Here is a 20,525-nt window from a genome sequence, read left to right as displayed (position 1 = left end):
TTTTCATAACGGTGTTTTCATGAGCACTACCAAAGTATACATCTATGACACGCAGGTCACCTCATACAATTAGGCCGCACAGCACATGATGAGAATTGCAGGTCTTGGAGTGGGGAAAATGCATTTGTAGACTGATGGACATCCAGGACCCATCTCTGATCCATAATCATAACATAGTTTTTTTGTATTATTATTATTATTTCTCTTTTTATTTTTATTGGTATTTTTCATTTCAGTACAATAACTTTGCAAAGCAAGTAAGTAATAACATAGCAAGACGAGCAGGTCTCGCATAGGAAATCACTAACAAGGTTGATAAATCAGCTAGGTGTGGACTCGCAGGTCCACATTTTGGTGTGGAACATTAGGACTCGCAGGCCACAAACGTGTAACAAAGGAACAAGAGTCATGTGTCATGTGACACCCAGTGTGGTGGGGTGTGGTGTGTCTAGTCGGGTATGAACTCGGTATTCATCTCATTCTTTCCCCCCGTGTTTTCCCCCTAAATTTTACCATTTACATTTTAGTTCTCTATAATTCAGAATTCAGTTCAATAAACCGCTATGAAAGTAAATCACACTTTTTAACTGAACACCAAATTAGCTGAACAGGAAATTTTAGACAACTATGGCAATATTGAGGATAAACTTACCATCTGTGACTATTGTGGAGTTGGAGAATTTAGTCTTAATGTTTCAATTGAGGCTTAACTCACCAGATATATTTTTTTTAGTGAATAAGAGTGCTTGACCGGCAGATGTATTGGACATCTATGTGTGTATGCCATATGATTCTCTTTTTTGCTGTTGTATTTTCCCAATACAGGTTTAGGAGGAGGTTGTACTTGGCCCTGGTAGAATGTTGTGTTTTCTCACAGGATGATAAATCAATGAGAAGAAAAAACAATGGATTTTAAGTGCAAACCTAAAGACAATGTCAAATGTTGTGGCTACTGAACAGGTCTCTAACTGCAATGTTGCTTTTTTTTAAATCTTTATCTTAGCTTTTATCTTTTTGAGTTTACAATCTATGAGGATTTGTAGTAGGTGGATGTGTATTAGGTGTCTTGCCCAAGTCACTAGTTTCTCAGCTCTGAGGCAGTGACATTACCACTGCTCTAACCAGCGGATACACTTCATCTCAATTCTCTTTTGAGATGGTGACCTATATATGTGAGCACTGTGGTATTTCAAAGTAATATATTTTAGCACAGTTAACAGTAACGCAATCAAGATAATGTTTAAGGTAAACTATTTTTGTATTCCAGATGGTGTTGAATAGAAATATTAAAATTTTTGTACAGACTGAGCCTGGTTTAATATTAGGGTTGCACTGGTCACTCTCATGCCCCAAATGTAACACTGGATGCTAGGTAAATCACTGTCAACCCACCACCCTCAACCCGTATTGTCCCATGTTCACTATTATTAGTTACTAGGGGACCTTTAACCACCCATGAGTCAAAGACCTAAAACAATTGTCATGGCCGCTCCCTCATCAACTACCATTCACATGATGGCCCTTAATTGGACTGGGGGAACTATAGCATGCCCCAAATTGATAATTTAATACCCTCCATCCCATAGGTGGGGCCAGGGAGGGACACAGGCAAGTTCTATCCCATGTGTTTTTGTATAGCTCTATTGCCCTTATGTGCAGGCATGGGAAAGGACAATGACATGTCCACAATTTCAGTGTTAATATTTAAACAGTGCTAGGTTACCCCCTGTTAATTTACTACTCCCATCCTAACAGAATAAGGCTTTTTCAAAGACTGGGCAACAATACCTGCCCAGTCACTTTTTTTTTTTACCTCACCACTCCTGGAAGTTTGCCTCTTTTCTTATACCATATTCCAGTGCCAAGTGGATGGGTGATTAGTGATTGATCAGCGATCAGCTATAAACCAACTAGCATTTCAGGGCAGTTTCAATTATGTTGTCAGGTCTATTTTTGTAAGAAGCATGGAAGTAAGAAACATAGTGTGTGGGAAATGCAAACTTTATGCTAGTATGGAAAATTGGGAAAATTCTGCTACATTTCTAATTGAGTTATTTTGACCTTAAATAGTTACTCCAAGTACCATGATCACATCAGAAATTTGAAGTGGCCATAGTGCTTGGAGTCTGTATGTGCAGTGTTTCAATATGAAACGCTGCAAATAAAGAGTTTAATCGCTTTGGTGCCAGAGGGGTAATTTAATTTCCAATAGCGTCATTGGGGGATCATTAGCCAGCCCAGAACAAGCATTCCAAGTTGGCTAATGTCAATTCTGTACATATATTCATGCACAGATGCTCATTCATTGGATATGCGCTCAGCTGACATTCTTAGCCAATCAATGAGCAGGAGGATCAACATTCAGGTTCTCCAGCAGGCTGCAGTGATTATGATGCTTAGAATAACCCATAAAATATGCAATCCCCCACTGAATTCCTAGCAATCCACAGTTTAGTAATTAACTGACGCAAGTGATTTTAAAAATAAACTTAAACATATCTATGCCCCCTAGATGCCTGTTTTACATGGGGCTGTTTGGTCCTATTTTGCTTCTTGATGTTTCTGGAAATTGGATACGAGCTGGAGCATGCAAATTATCTTACGCATAGTGTACACACAACATAATGAATACATAAATAGTTAATTTGAGGTTGGTTAGTAGCATGGCTCAGCTATGCATGCATGCTGATATCCTCTGTATGGGGCCACTAGATCAGCCTTTCGGAAACTAAAAGGCAAACAACACAAAAACAAAAATAACTATTTTTATTTCATAGAAAACAATACATTACAAAATAAAGCCTGCACTGTAGTGAGTGATATATGTCCCTCCAGTTTAATGAACATCAGAGGCTGAAGTGATGTCCATTAATAAAATGTCTAATTTGTTTGCTAAGGAATAAGCAAATGCATTACAGTTGTACTAGCTAACAAATTACTATTATTATCATTATTATTGGCATTTATATAGCACCAACAAAATCCGTAGCGCTTTACAATATTATAGGAGGGGGAGATGTAACAATAAATAAGACAATTACAAAAACTTACAGGAACGATAGGTTGAAGACACCCTGCTCAAACAAACTTACAGTCTAGAGGAGGTGGGGTATAAAACACAATAGGACAGGAAATAGCAATCAAAGTAACAAATAAATAACATTTCTTAGAAAACAATATTTTACAACCCTATTTGCTCTGGGTTACAACTCCAAACTTATCTAACATGGAATAGAAATTATTACATAGAATATACTGTCATGTGTAGCCTATTGCAGTATTAGAGTGATAAGAAATTAACAAAAAAAAAAGATACAGTAATCTCATTCGATAGGGTGATTTGAATCACAGAGTCCAACAGCACAGAATATTAAAATTAAATACAGATTAAAGGGTGCTGAACATCCCACCTCTATTTCGTGTTTACAGTATGTGCAAAGAATTTGGATGCATCTAACTCTGTCAGTGAAGGGGTTAAATTCTACTCCTTGTGCCCCTAGTGTTTGCAGTGTGAATAGCTATACAATGATCTCACACAATTGTTTGACAAGCCCAACCCTCAATGAATTTTGTCCTTTCTCTCTCGCCATACACCCCTAGTTAAAAAAAAAAAAAAAAAAAAAAAAAAAAAAAAGGCTTTCCTGACTCCTGGATACGTTGTATCTCTTCTTAAGACTTCTTGTTGATCAAGCAAAGCGTTCTATCCGGACTCAAGGTTTCTCATTCTAATGACAGCCTCCTCTGCATGCAGCCACGCCAGACACACAGGGGCCGATTAAAGTGTTTCACATAATTATCACAGAAGGATTGAACACAGACACATTGCAAACATGACTACTGAAATCAGTATCGATAACTCCAAGCTCCCGGGAGTCAGAGAAGGTAAATACTGCACATATGTTACTTCCCAGGGTATTTGTGAATGGTTAAGCTGTATTCTCAGTGAGCATTTACCTCCCAGCAAACATCAGGTTAATATTTACATGGTGAAAGTCCATGCCATGTATCTACCTGTTTACATTGGACATTTAACCTTTTCATCTCCAGGAGCCCACCCCCACCCCCACCCAGCTCTATGACTCGATATTTGCACATCCTTGTTATTTGTAATCTAAAGTCTAGATAGGTGTTCTTTCAGTGTGAGCTATATCAAACTATTCATGTTCCATGGCATTATTCAGATCAATACTGACTCTAGTAGTAAACACACCTACTATGTATATATCTTGGTATCTGGGAGCTGTGGATACATCGTTATAATATTATTGTGTCCAGAACAGTAAATTAATAACAAAGTATTTTATTTTTTATTTTTTTTTAAATGGCTGAGGATATGACCCCATGTTAGTTTTGAATATGTGTCAAGGTTTATATGATTTACTGTTATCAATGCTTTTCAATGTTAAACAACAATCCATGGGCCTTTATTTGTTACATTCTTGTTAAATACTTAAAGCAGTTTTAAAAAAATACAATTTTTTTTTTTTTTTTTACTGGAATAGCCAAACTAAAAACATAGTTGAAATTCTCCAAGGCTGCTATTTTTGCCTAAAATCTGAGACTCGTATTGATTTCCTGGAAACTTATATTATAGTCAATAACACTGATCACTGCACAATTTAGTCTGAAGGAGCTTAAAAATCATCTAACTCACAGTTTGGCTATTTCACCTATAATTTTGTAATTCAGTTTATATTTCACAACAATTCAGTTAATTATTTAGTGAATACATTTGACAAGTGTAGACGATTGACAGGAAGTTTATATGTCTGTCTATATTTTAGTTTTTCATCTTTGGAGGCAAGAAAAAATAAACACGATAAACTAGGGACACATTTTAAATGTCCATGGAGAAGCTATGCTGGCTCTGTGACTGCTTGAAGGCTTGGAAGACTTGTTCAGAGTTTCTGAAGAAGGCCCATAGTAGGCACAACATGTGTCAGATTAATTCAGTCCTGATGTTACTTTAATAAAACTCCTTATTTTCTTTATTTTTTCTGGTATGAGGTGTTTTTCTTGTGCTTGAGGAGGAATTTATCAGTTTTAATCAGAATTATGCTGCCAAAATAGTGTGATTTAGTATTTTTTTTCATCGAGGTTTAGTTACTAGTAATTTACAATTTTCATATCTTGGCTTTAAAAACTACAACACAAAATTGATATATTCTGTTATGATACTGGGGGTTGTGATAGCAGATCTATTTTTCTTTTATTTATTTTTTAGGCAGAACACTTTTACATTCAATTGGGAGGTACAGTAAAATAAAATTGACAGGGGGCACAGTTTTTCTAGACTTACTAGTTTTAACATATGTGTTGCTTCTAGTAAATATATTAATATTGTAAACATTGCTAATTTTGTAGGATTTATTACAGGGATGTGCTTCTACTTCAGATCTAGGCATATACTTTACTGAATGACAATTAGAATCTGGATAAAGCCAAAGCTTAAAGAACATCATAACTACCACTATATCCCATTGTAGTTTTTATGATGGGAGGAGTATTGTGGCCTGGATCCCTGGTAATGGGGGAAACCAATTTGCAGTGGTTTTCCCTCTTATCTAGTCCCAGGCAGGTACTGTGGGTCCTTACTCCTCTGAACATCATGCTATTGCAGAGCTGCAGAAGCAGGAGGCCATGGCCGTCTGCATTCATAATACAAAATAAGGAACAGCTAACATGGAATTAAAAAAAACAAAAAAACTTTTATTTTTTTTATTTTACAAGTCTACTTAAAATCACATATCTTAACAAACTAATAAGGAGGTTCAGCACAACTATAAGATCTATGCATATCCTTAGTAGTTGTGCTGAATCTCCCAATTCCTTTTTCTTCCCATTCATTGGCTGAGCATGTCAGCTGACAGCTCTCAGCACCCTTAATGTAATTCTGTTACTAGAAATATGCACAGAATTGATATTAGCCAGGCTAGCTGATAACATCCAATGATGTTGCTGGAGGTGGATTTATACGCATGGAAGCATATGGGATAAACTATATGTGCATTGCTTCAAATGATAATGGTACACATTAACATTCCAGGTACAATGATCACTTCAAATCACTGAAGTGATCATAGTGCTTGGAGTAACCCTTTAAATAATCATGTTTTGCTTTTCTCTTCCTTGTTACCATATCCTCTGGTTCTTGCTGCTTTTTAAAAACGGTATTTTATTTTACCAGTTTAAGTGATAAACCATAATGAATGTACTGCATCATATTTTATACATTTTTTTCATTGTTTATTTTTTGTTTCTATAAAAATGTATATGGATCTGATACAAATTTGACTGTTTTCCTTCACGTCACAATGATGGGTTCACCTAGGCTAATATACCTTCACCAGAATAACTAGCAGTGCTAGGTTTTTAACTGGCATTTTTGGGTTTTGCTGCCCCCTTGTCTATAAAAAATGCTAAGTATAGCTATATAAATGTAATCAACCATAATATTGCTTACTTGTTCCTGCCACATTCCCTACCTGATGTGATGTAACTGTAAAGCATATGTTATAGATCTGTCATTGTTTAGTCAATCTGCACATGTTGGCCTTGGAGAACTGTGTCATGGGTTGAATATTGAATTGTAAATAACCTCGCTCTTTCACATGTGAAAATGCAAAGAAATATATATATTTTTTAGGTATTTTTTTTTTTCTCTATGGAAAACAATTAGCATCCATTGTGCTACCAGCCAAACCTTAAGTGTCCTATTCTGGATTCTGGGCATTACTCTGGCAGCAACTCTCTGGTCCAACTTTTAATGGATACATGGTTGTTATGTAGACAACTCTCAATTATACATCCGTCAATATTAAACTGTTTCTTCCAACACCGTGTGTAAACATGCTTAAAGGACCACTATAGTGCCAGGAAAACATACTCGTTTTCCTGGCACTATAGGGTCTCTAGGTCCCCCCCCTCCTGCCGGGCTCTGGGGGTGGAAGGGGTTAATTCCTTACCTTTTCCCCTGCCGGGCTCCCTCGCCGTGGGGAATTCTCCTTCTCCTTTTCGCCGTCGTAGGCTGCATGCGCGGCAAGAGCCGCGCGCGCATTCAGCTAGTCCATAGGAAAGCATTCTCAATGCTTTCCTATGGACGCTGGCGTCTTCTCACTGTGAAAATCACAGTGAGAAGCGCCTCTAGCGGTTGTCAATGAGACAGCCACTAGAGGCTGGATTAACCCATAGGTAAACATAGCAGTTTCTCTGAAACTGCTATGTTTACACCTAAAGGGTTAAACCTAGATGGACTTGGCACCCAGACCACTTCATTAAGCTGAAGTGGTCTGGGTGCCTATAGTGGTCCTTTAAAGTTCTCTGTGCAAAGCCTCCGTTCTGCTGGAGCAGTTTTTCATAGGACCTGTAATTACGTTATAAGCAGTAAGGAAGTGTTTTAATAGGAAAGGCAGGGCAAAAAAAAAAAAGTGTTGCATTTTGTTTTTTAATAGAATTGTATGTGGTGGAAGAAAAACAGCTAATTATTTATGTCAAAATATATAAAATGTACAAATGTTGTGTTAGTACCTGTCCATTCAAATGGACACTATATGCACCAAGACCACTTTAACTAATTGAAGTGGTCTGGGTGCAGTGCCCCTATCCCCCTTAGTCCTGAAAAGTAAAACATTGCAGTTTTTGAGAAACTGCAATATTAAGACAGCCTGTGGTGCCTGATTGCAACTAAATTAAGCTCTGCGTGAGGGCATCCAGCATCACGTGGATCCCCGTAGAAAAACATTTATTCAATGCTTTCCTATTGGGAAAACCCTAATGTGCTCTTGGGAGGGATTTGACATTGGCGCTGGAATCGGGTGAGTAAATAAAGGTTTTTTTTTTTTGTTTGTTTTTTTTTTTTTTACCCGTAATCTGGGGGAAGGAGTTGTTTAAGGGAGGGGAGACCAGAGGACACTGTAGTGTTAGAAATACAACTTTGTATTCCTATTACTATAGATTCCCTTTACCTTGTGTGCAAAATTTATATTTATATTTTAATATGATCATGCAGTACAGCTAGTGCTTGAGTAGGGATCCGACAAAGCACGGGGACCCCACATGGGCTATGTGATCTGGTTGACGAGATATAACTTAACCCTCTGTGCAGAGTGCCTGGCATTTCTCCAACAGAATGGGCACATTACCAGACCCTAGACTCCTTTTTCATCCTGGTGTTCCACACTGGAAGAAGTGACACATCAAATTCTGACAAAGTTTGAAAGAAGTTACATAAGAGTGAAGGGAGCCCTCACACTGCTTGTCTGCTGCACTAGACACCATGCAATCAACTGCACCATGCAGACACAAACATTGGCCAACGGGAGGGTGGCTAGAAACATGTATTTCAATAATAGTGGGTGTCTGGCAGATTGTTGGTGTGTATGTATGCGAGTTTGAATCTGTGTGTATTTTTTTTTTGTGCACCTAGGGATGCATATATTAGTGTGCATCTTTCAGGGACCCAACCAGTGATTTTGTTAGGGATCCCAAAGTTGTGATGGCCGCTTTTAAGTGGTATCAAATTTTCATTTAACCATTTTGCTTGTAGATCTTCCTGGCTTACAGTTTAGACTACACGTTTTATATATTATTATTATTTTTTTATTATTTATATAGCGCCAGCAAATTCCGTAGCGCTGTAGAATCTAATAACCTGAATAGTGTATGGCTTATGCCATTAACAAATCACTTTTAAACATCACAGATGTATTTGTGGTTTTTACTTCATTTTCCATTATTTCCATATTAAAAATTTTCAGAGTGGTCTGCAAATAATTAAGTTTAGCATATAATCACTTTTTACATTTTTTTTTACATTCGCCTATTGAGTATGCTAGAAAAACATTCACTCTTGAAAATCATAGTTTGGGAACATTGTAGGCATGTGGGACAGCTGCAATTGTTTATCATGTAATCTATTTTTGTATTTCATGTATTAATTGGAAAATATTTTATTTGTAACACACTCCTAAAATGTAAAACTACATATGGTTTAAGTTATCTCTCCCTTTTCCACCTCAATCAACTTTTCTTCTTTTTTTCTTCTTTTTTTTTTTTGAAGGATTTTAAGCACCCTAACCCAGCTGGGGAAAGCCAGATGTTCCATGTTATTGGTTGGCAGAAATTACCTTCTCATATAAATCTTTATTTTAATATGAGTATGGAGGATACTGTTCTGATACTTTTATTGTAACCTTAAAGGAACACTACTATAGTGTGGTGAACAGAAACCTCTATTGACACTATAGTGTTAAATTATTTAATTTAGCTCCCAGCCCTCCCTTGCATCGGATGGGAAAGGTGTTTTTACTCACCTCTTTCTCCCATGCCGCACCGGTCAAACATGATGTTGATATCCCACAGGAAAGCATTGGGAGGGTATTGTGCATGCGTGGAAAAATGCTACACTGCGCCAATCAGCATCTGATCATAGAGATGCAATAAATCAGTCCATCTCTATAGGAAACATTCAGTGTCTCAATGCAGAGCATGGAGATGCTGAATGCCAGTGCTAAAAAGGCATCGGTTACATTAAAAGGATAATAGGGACATGCTATAAACACCATAACCACTACATTACGCTCTAGTGGTTCTGGTAACTATAGTGTCCCTTTGAAGGTGTTGAGGGGCATTTAAGGAGTGTGGCATCCATTGTTCCCTTTTGTATTTGAGTTGGGTTAACATATCATGTGAGGTTTAAAAAAAATGGTTGCCTTCTAACATATATATATATATATATATATATATACAAATTCACAGGAAACTGGTTTAATTTTTGCATACTACTATGCATATACCACGTATATATTTTATGACTGTTGGGGTAATTTAATACAGAATACATGGCTCCATTTTTTTTTTCTTTTTTATCTCAACAATACATCTTTTGTGTTATCATTTTAATATGACAGAATGGATAGCAGGTTGATATCTTTCACTTTACAAAAAATAGTCCTGTGGCTCAGTAGCAGCATGTTTAAAATGTAAATATTCCTTTGTCACTTCTTGACATTCTACAGTGAAACAACTTTATTTGTATATGTACAGTGCGGCCTACCTTGGTGTAATTCTCCTGGTTGGTTTATTCTCTGTTGGACACAGAGCAGAAGGGTGCTGACATGGCATTGTATTTTTCATTTTCTTGTGTCCTCTTCTCACCAGTCTAATTAAATCAGTGTGCTGTCGTAATTAATAGTTTTAACTGTCTCAGGCTAACTTATTCCTTAGGTTAGTGTGGCCATATATGTTTTTTTATTTTTTTTATTTCTGTCCCCCAATATGAGGTTGATGGACTCCTATACTTCTTGCATATCTTAGGTATGTAGAGCAGCTTTGTCTCTGTTGTTTGTAGTTTGACTGATGAGCAACATATGCTGCAGCTCTAAATCCTCCTCCATTGATGTCACATTGAATGTTCATGTACTTGTATGTATGCCATATGCTTGTACACAGTACATGCCATATAAGTTTCCACTTCTATTTAATTGTTTTTCATATGTCTTTATTTGGTCAATATGGTACTCCTTGCGTTTTTTATTTTAATGAAAAGCCTGTTTTTTTGTTTTTTTTTGGAGTCTTTGTTTCGCTCTTGCTGACTAAGAGTATCAAGCTAAGGTGTAACTGTTTCTCATTTTATGTATATTCTATCAACCTGGTATTATCACTCCATGTACAACATCAATTTGGCATAGTTTTATTGAATGTGCATTCATGATTCTTTTGGTTTTTAAAGTACACCTTTCCAGAACACATAACCAATTTGGGTTGTTAGAATAACCATAATGCTGCCTATCAATTGTGCAAAATGGGTTTAAATATAATTTTTTTTTTTTTTTTTTTTTTTTAAAGGACCACTATAGTGTCAGGAAAACAAACCTGTTTTCCTGACACTATATAATCCTTAGGGTCCCACCACCCTCAGGGCCTAAGGGGTTAAAACCCCTTCAGCCACTTACCTTTATCCAGTGCCAAGGGAGAAAACCTGAAAACCTACCGACATCACAAGTCTTTGACCTTGCATCTCCTGTTAGAATAATTTTATTTCTTCATAGTGCTAGTGACATGTCTTAAATGATTTACTGTATCCCCAATGAGAGACAGACTACCTGTATCCAGTCCCCTAGTTGTTTTGATGAGTGGTATTGTCACACTAAAGGGGAACTGTCATTTTTGTGGAAATTGAGATGTCTTTTTAATATACGAAAAATAATGGCAATTAACTTTAACAAATCGTTTGAAATATGGCAATAGTAGTTGAAGTGTAAGCAAGCTTAAAATCTTTCACCTGCATACCTTGTATTGGCTTCACATGGCTTCATCTGAGTATATTATTTTAATAATACTGCCTGTGTTTCCTGTGTACTATGTATTATTCTATCAATAAAACAGGAAACAAAATACTGAGAAGTGAAAGTTCACTTTTAACTAACAGTGTATGGGTGGAGAGCATAAGCTGGCCCAGTAGACACTCTACAAGGAAAACACTGTTCCTTCTTCTGGAACCCACATAGGCAATTGAAGCTCTTAATGGATTTTTTATTTTTATTCTCCATATTTTACAGTTATCACTCTATGACTTAACGAGCATACATTGTGTGTTCATCAATTCTCTTGCAAGGGTTTCAAAGATTCATAGATCATGTTAATGTACATTGCACCCTGTATGTAGAAACCAAATTAGTTTCTGACCTCACCCATCAGAAAAAGGACTGTTTATTTTGGTGTTAGAATTTCTCCACAGTTTTGTGTATTTAACTTATCGTTTTCCTAGAGATGGAAAACGTGTTTAATTTTATTCTAGATTCTTTGTGTGTGTGTGTGTATATATGTATGTGTGTGTGTGTGTGTGTGTGTGTAAAATATATATATATATATATATATATATATATATATATATATATATATATATATATATATATATATACACACACACACACACACACCAAGGCATCTACGTGTGTGTAACTATATATAGTGTGTGGTTTGTATGTATGCATGTATATATTATTATTTATATATATATATATATATTTTTTTTTTTTTTGTTTCTGCAGTTGACTATGCAAATAACAATCGGATTCCAGGTGCAAAAATAACTTTGTACTTCCTCTGTACAACATATAGAAATGTTCTTCTGTACATAAAGTAGTGGTCTGTTTGTAAAATATATATATATATCTCCATATCCATCTATCTCTACAAAAATAAGCCTATATTATTAACCCCCTTCATGTGGATATGTGTGAATTCAAAATCACATTTGTTCTTCGCTAAAATCAGCTGCCCCTTTACAGCAATATAATGTACTCTTAAACACAAAACAAAAATGCCACCAAAATTGTACTGCATATATATATAAGGTGTGTTCTTGCCACTGATTTATAAAGAATCAAATCAATACTTCTTCATATGTGTCAATATGTTGCTGGTATTTGCAACCACTGTTTGCACATTGTTGCAAAATCTTTTCCTGGCTTTTTCTTTCAATGATTAACTCCATAATGATGGAAGCAATTGTACAAGTTCTGAACCAAAACAAATCCTTGCATTTGAGCTTTTTGTCTGTTCAACTGTAATTCACATCTTTCATATTAAGTGCACCCACACTTATTATATATCATTTTGTTCAGGAGAAACAGGGCTTTCATGTCACATTAAATATTCATTTATGAGATCTAATTTAATATGAATAAAGTCCCAAAATAGTGTGACTGACATCCCAACTTAGAAAATGCATTTCAGGGTGGTGGCTTCACCATCTACGATTTCCGGTATATTATACATGTTCTGCAGGTGTCAGGGACCTGCATGCGAAATGCGGGAGTCTTCCGGAACTACTGGGAGACTTAGGATGTCTGGTGTGAGAAATTAAGACATTTTGTTATTTTTATATTATTATGTTCTACACAACATTTAAGACACTGGGCCGAATATATTGGAAGCCTATTTAAACTTGGAAATTTAACAAAGTGACTTTCTGGGCCTATGTCACCTTTTGAGGCAGTATGGCAGCCCAGGAAAAAAAAATACCCCAATGATTTATGAATATTTATGAAAGTAGTAGAAGTATTCCAAATGGCATGATTCGAGCTGTTTGGTAAAGCCACTTTATCACAAAATATATACATTTGATGTATACATACAATATTTGAATTGCAGCTACAGGATCCTTAGTCTATCTTTGTGTATTTGCACTTTAGTTTTATATTAATTGTTACTCTAATGTTGATATGAACAGATGCTTTCTGATTGAGGCTTTATTATTCATTTCATGAGTTTTCCTTTTCATGTTATGCTTCCAATTAATATCATTTTATGTCTTATTTGTGGTTTGTGTTTTTTTTTTTTTTCTTCTTCTTGTTAGAATTTTTTTTAAATTAAATAAATATAGTTTTAGATCTATTTGGTATCCAAGTACAGAGAGGCTGCACATATTGATTTTTTTTTTTTTTTAAGTATTATTTTATTTATTCGGCTATAGTCTACATAATTGTTTTTGTGTTTATATTATATAACTTTTATTTTTATCTAAATTGAGTCTTCTAATTTATCTGATCCCTCTCATGATAAGCAGCATCCTGTGTAGATTTACCACAATTTGACATATGACAAGACCATATCATGAGTAAGCAGACTAATTAGAAAGAGGCACAGATTATGCATTTTATTTATTTTTATTTTAAACTTTGTTGCTCCACAGATTTCTATCTACCACCACTCTACATTGCCCCCCTGGCAAGTTTTTCATTTTCCCGTTTTCCTCTTTTCTTCCATTCTTAGACTGTGAGAACTTTTGAGTGTGCAGTCTAAGAAAGACTCTTGTCTCTGTCAACATTATTTTGTATGTCCCCAATGTATAATTGTATAGTGCTGTGGCATATGTTATGGGGATGGTAATAACAATAATAAATCCTTTTTTTCCTTCCTTCCTTCCTTCGTTTTTGTTTTTTTGTTCTACCATTGTTTTTTTTTTCCATCTGCATCAATCTTTTTACTCTACTTACTATTCTGCATCTCTCCCCCCACCACATCCTTCTCCATAATTTTTACATTCTGCAAATTCTCCTTTGTGTGATTGGACTTGTGCAGTGGATTACATGTGTGTTGGGGACTGGGAATGTGCATGGGTTGCTTTGATATGATGGCTGGTTTGGCTTTGAGTTTAGGGTTCGTCTTTACTTAAAACAATTCCTGTTCCTTGCTGCCTACCTGAGGGCAGGGAGGGAGAGTTTAGACAACACATTCAGTGAGTGCACATCACTTCCATGGTTTCTCCAGATTTGGTAATCATATGCGAATCCGAGCTCTGGGTAGACCACATGTTGTTCTGCAGCCATGTGTTATATACTATTGAAAACAATAAAGGGAAGTTGGCCAATCCAGGAGATTGCCTCCAGCTTTAGAATGCCCATTTGGAGTAGACATCCCGTAAATACCTCACTTACCTTTCCTTATGATGGCTTCAACCCTGGAGTCACTTGGCATGTTTGTTGCCATCAAAGGATTATAGAGTTGTAATAAAAATACATAAATTGCTAATGCATTACATATAATTTTAGCAATACCCTCTCTAAAAACATTACTTTCATATTCCAGGAAACGAAAAATCATTTCTATTGTTCTGCTTTCTCTTTAACAATAAAGGAGAAATGTTGTCTTGTCTTAATACTGTGTTTAAAACACCAACTATCTGTTTGTGACCTGAACCATTTATTGTATTGAACCACATAATGTTGTCTTTGTACCTCAACTCCTCTAGATTGTAAGCTTGTTCAAAAAGCCTTTAACCACTTGTTCCTGTTAGCATATGTAATAGTTTGTCTAGTTTGCTGCTAGTATATTTCCATCATCTCCACTAATTAATGACAACACTGTTAATATTAATGCTAAATATAATTTCAATGCATAATCACATTTTATTTAACATTTGCTGAAAGTTAAGCGCAAGTTGATAACGTCATAAAATGGGCTTAACATGTTTTACAAACCGGTAATGACAGCGTGCTTTTATAAACATACATTTGATAAAACTGAATCTGTCGTGTGTGTGTATATAGAAACATAGAATGTGACGGCAGATAAGAACCATTCGACCCATCTAGTCTGCCCAATATTTTAAAATACTTTTGAGTCCCTGGCCTTATCTTATAGTTAGGATAGCCTTATGCCTATCCCACACATGCTTAAACTCCTTTACTATGTTAACCTCTACCACTTCAGATGGAAGTATCAATATATCCTTCTGGAGATATGGTTACCAGTACTGCGTACAATACTCCAAGTGAGGTCTCACCAGTGTTCTGTACAATGGCATGAGCACCTCTCTCTTTCTACTGCTAATACCTCTCCCTATACAACCAAGTATTCTGCTAGCATTTCCTGCTGCTCTACTACATTGTCTGGCTACCTTTATCAGAAAAATTCACCCCTAAATCCCTTTCCCCAGATGTTGAGATTAGGACTCTATCAAATATTCTGTACTCTGCCCTTGGGTATTTACGTGCACACACAGGTGGTCCTCGTTTTACGACTGCTTGCACTTACATTGTGGGATTTAGATGGATTCCCTGTTCTGCTGCGTACATCTATGTTCGGGGACATTTCCCCAAACATAGACGAATGCACCAGAGCAGGGAATCCCATAACTCCTCACTTACCGACCAATTCATTCTATGACCGGGTCGTAGGAACGGAACCCGGTCGGTAAGTGAGGAGTGGTGCTCTGGTAGCTTAACAATATACAGATTAAGGAACAACACACACATAGAAATACAGTTTGAAATGTTATAAGGCTACTTAAAATTGTCTATCTCAATGAACAAATATGGGGATTCAGTTCCACCATATGGCCATAGTCTGTTATCGGTGGGTCCTACACGAATTCCAACGTGCAGATACATTTTAATTTGGCTAAATAAGCTTATATATATATGTGTGTGTATATGTATGTATGTATATGTGTGAATGACCCCCCCCCCCCCCCCCCACCACACCACATTTATTTCCTTTCTATTTCTTTTTCCTGGGTAGGCCCTCTTCTTTCTCAGGCCTACCTCATCCGGCACACCACAACCGACTTGCCCTTTTTACTATCCTACATTTAATTATGGTATTTCACACTGTACTATCATAAGCATCTAACACAAATATATATACACGGAGGGAATACCGGCACTCCAAGGATTTTCAAGTAATTCTTCTTTATTCAAATGACATCAACGTTTCAGCTCCACAGAAGAGCTGAAACGTTGATGTTATTTGAATAAAGAAGAATTACTTGAAAATCCTTGGAGTGCCGGTATTCCCTCCGTTTATATTGTTAAGCTACCAGAGCACCAGGTACCATTATTGTTTTTGGCTGGAGTGCAAGAGCATATATATATATTCATGATGCATATCCTTCATCTGCTCTATATCAAATGAAAATTATAATTAAAGTGACATGCTCGCATGTACACACACTTTCTTCTTTTCTTTTTCTTTTTTTTTTGGGGGGGTAGGTTCTTCCCCCAACACAACATTCCACTGCGATGAGATAAAAATGAAACTTGTTTAATTTGTCACTACTTAGAGCCTGGAATATCTGTCATGTGTTGCATGTATTGGGTAACCAATTAACTACAAATATGAAGATTTAAATAATACTAAAGTGCCAGACAAAACCTTTATTAACATAAGAAATAGCTGAGCTGTTCCTATAGTGTAGTTTGATACAATGTCTTACTCTGCTTTTTATTTTTTTTTTCTCTTGTGTTTGTAGCCTGTCACAAATAAATTAAAGAAAGATGAACAATGGAAGCTGCCTGTCAGGCCAAAATAATTCTACTACAAATTATGCTAATTTACATTTGATGTTGTGTAGTACTTATGATCCCACACTGAATTGCTGAAAACCCTATTCAGATATAAAATATGGTGTATACATCTTAAAGGAACACTATAGTGTTAGGAATGGGTAACTTATCTTTTTCCCTTCAGATTAGAGGCAAAAAAACCTCTAGTCTGGATAGGAAAGGCAGGCAGACACCTACAATTTTTATCGTTAGGCTCCTCCCCCCCTTAGGTATAACTCAGAGAGCTCCAAGCCACAACCACAGTTCTCTGCCTGCCTTCGGAAGGTTAGCAGGCACTCCCTTTTTGTGTCTCCAGGATAAGATGAGTCGGCTGCGGCTGAGGAGGGCTCTGTCTGGGCTGATTCAGAGGATGCAGAATGAGTATTATTGTTATTATTTATATAGCGCCAACAAATTCCGCAGTGCTTTACAGTGGGTGGACGGAAAAACATGTAGTTGTAACCAGACAAGTTGGACACACAGGAACAGAGGGGTTGAGGGCCCTGTTCAATGAGCTTGCATGATAGAGGGAGTGGGGTAAAATGACACTAAAGGTAAGGATAGTGTTACAAACTGCCTTTTGTAACTGTTTTTTCGTGTGACAAATTGCCCTGCTTCCCTGGGTTATGGAGAAGCCTGTTGGCCAGTCTCCTACCATGTGGCTATGACTCTTTGATGTATTTGGTTTTAAAGCCCCTATTCTACCTTCAGACAGACTATTCCATTATAGGTGCAGGGTGTGTGTAATGTAATTGTTTATAGTGTGTACTGTGAAATGTATTGCCTGCTCTCCTGTACTGCTGAGGTTTGCTACCAACTAGGTGGATTTGGCTATGCAGCTTGTCTAGTGCCCTCTCTTGGTAGCAACAGCAATATGCACTACCAGAATAGCAAGACTGGTTCATTTGCATATTCGGGTAGATTAGCATATTGCTAATTCTGCAGTCATGTGAGATATTTTCTGTTAATTATTGTCTCTCCCACCCCTTTAAAAATATGCCATTGTGTTATAATAAGTCACTGTATGTTGCCTGCTATGATTTGACTGTTTGTCATAAAGTTTAAGACAGTTCTTCTTTACTCTTTAAAATGTAGCCTCGTCTCGTTATTGGAGGGAACCGCTATAATCACACTGGGGATTGCTATGCTCTGCATACTCCCTTGAGCTTTAATAACTTAGCTCTTTTAAGAGCTTGTTCCTGATACGCTCTCTCCTGGAGGAGAGGTCTTCCCCACACCTTCCTGGAGGACAGAAGCCGATCCAGGGTGGACAGAAGACGGTGAGACTCCAGTTAAGCTACGGCGGTTGTGTAGTCTGCGGTGGTTGTGGTGTTCGGCACAAGCTAGGAAGCGTCCATCAACGGAGGGTACTTGGTCGGAGTACGGGAAGGATCCTTTACAGATAGTATTAGACTAATGACAGTTGCAAGAGAGGAATCAGTTGGGAGCTATTAAAGGGACACTATAGTGTCAGGAAAACTGCTTAAGCTACTCACCCTTTCCCCCCGCCAGGCTCCCTTACCTCTCCTCCCCCGCCGACGTCAGCATCCTTGTCTCCAGGCGAAAAGGAACATAATTTACAGACAAAATGAAAGTACCCAAAAAACTCATATAAACCCCACAAAAAGTATATCCCCTGTTTACCCCGATCTGGGTGAGCAACATATCTAAAAATCACCCAGATCGGTTCAGGGTTTCGGGAGTTCCATGGAAGTCTTCTTTCTGACCGACCGCACACGAGGCTCCAGCCCAGAATAGTTCCATAGATTTCAGGTTGTGCAGCCATTCTTTCGGGAGCTTCAATTACACGAAATGTCACAAATAACTGTTCCTGGGAAAGCTAGTTGTGTGCCCGTCGTTCGGGGGTTGGTTTTCACCGAACGTTGCCTCTTCTGGATGATTTTGAATGAACATAGGTGATCTTGGAAGTCTCAGCGGTGTAAAGGCAGCTGAGTGTCCGAAAATAGTTCCAAACACCGCTGGATGTGATCGACAAACCAAGAGGCCGCCGCCACATGTTTGTGCATATGAACGGCGGCCACCCATTGAACCACTTAGAACGTTCAGTGGTTAGAGCAAGTGTTCGTAAGGTCAATTGGCGACACACGACTGCTCTGGGTGGTCCTAATGTTCTGTATATTATTTGGTAAATGAACCAGCTGGGGCAAATCTGTTCAGTTGGGTTCGTATACCAATCTAGGCAAAGCAAACCATAATCTCTAGGAACAGGTCATCTGTTACAGTAGAGGCGAGATTAGGGTTTGGAGACATCGCCAGCTGCCAGGAGCAGAAGCATAAAAATTAAGAGAAGGTGGTAGTAAAATTTGAATGCTTGTATTTTGAGGTTTCAGAAGGAGTTGGAGGAGAAAGGGTAGATGGGTATAGTGATAGTAATGAGAGAAGTGAGGGTGAAACTGAAAAATAGTACAGAGAACTTATTGGCTTATCCTGCATCTAAGAACAGATTTATAGTCGTAAAGAGGTGTTGCAGGGAAATCTTACTTTCTGACACTCACTTTTTTTCAAACAGGTTCTGGCTGAACTCACGCGATCTGACGGATGCTTTTCTGTGTGTGTGTATATGTATGTGTGTATATATATATATATATATATATATATATATATATATATATATATATATATATATATGTATATGTATGTGTGTGTATATATATATATATATATATATATATATATATATACCATTATTTATTCAGATGGATGTTTTTTCTGCCCATAGAAAAGAAGGAAATATTCCATTGGCAACTTTTGTGGGCACTCATCTGTTCCATAGGTCTCTTTACAGCAGCAAATCCTTCAGTTAGATGGGCCAAGGCAAAAATGAGCCCATTTCATAAAAAAAATGGATATGTAATGGATACATCTTTCTAAACCACTTGATGAGACTAGAGTCTTTGACTTTACTGAGTTTCCTTTGGTGTACAACATCTCAGTTCCTTACAAAGTATCTGTCTTTTCAATTGTACAGTTTTGTGATAATCACACGGACACGTTCATATTTGGCTGTGGAGGCATAACGATTCAAAGAAATCCACCTAAGGGAGCTGAAGATTTATGGTTAGTCGTTTTGTACTTGAGGCCATGTCTCCAGGGACAACACTTGCAGTTTAGAATGGACAATTCAACAGCAGTTGTGGATGTGTATCAACAGAGAGGGACTCATTATCTGCTCCTGGAACATTTTTGCCCAGGATCATTATCTGGTCAGACCTTCATCTGCTATCAAATTCTAAGGTCCACATAAGAGGAAAAACAAATACGCTAAGCCAACGCTCTCTTCTTTAACAAGAAGACTGGTCTCTTTCTCACCAGCTTTTTCAAATATAGCAGAGAGATTTTGTAGACCGGAGATAGTTCTGTTGGCTTCAAAAAGTAAACTAAAAGATTCACAGAATTTCTTCTCTCCATTTAGCAGTAAACCCATATATTTTTTCTTTCCCCAAGGCACTGGCTTTGCGATGGGATTTTCATCTGGCATTCATTTTCCCCCAGTTGTTCTAATTCCATGAACCTTACTTATTGGACAGACCAAGAATACTTGGTGAATTCTTACCTGACCACTTTGGCCTGTGTTTAATTGCAAGGGTGAGCATAAATCCCTGCCTACCGGACTCCCAACTAAGGTAAGCCATGATCGGGTCTTCCTGAAAACCAAGAGTAGAATTATTTTCATGT

General features: G+C 37.2%; 1 protein-coding gene across 1 annotated transcript in view; it reads left to right on the top strand.

The window, feature by feature from the left end:
• Positions 1 to 3,640: 3,640 nt before the first annotated feature.
• Positions 3,641 to 20,525, top strand: part of CCDC50 (coiled-coil domain containing 50) — a 79,491-nt gene continuing 62,606 nt past the window's right edge. The window contains exon 1 of the mRNA XM_063441076.1: positions 3,641 to 3,882. Within this exon, the coding sequence (XP_063297146.1) occupies positions 3,831 to 3,882 (52 nt within the window). The 5' untranslated portion in view covers positions 3,641 to 3,830. The remainder of the gene's footprint in view (positions 3,883 to 20,525) is intronic.

The sequence above is a fragment of the Pelobates fuscus genome, chromosome 2 (assembly GCF_036172605.1).
Source record: "Pelobates fuscus isolate aPelFus1 chromosome 2, aPelFus1.pri, whole genome shotgun sequence".
NCBI classification, from domain to species: domain Eukaryota; kingdom Metazoa; phylum Chordata; class Amphibia; order Anura; family Pelobatidae; genus Pelobates; species Pelobates fuscus.
The sequence above is the reverse complement of the archived record's forward strand: the minus strand, read 5'-3'. Positions and strand labels throughout refer to the sequence as shown.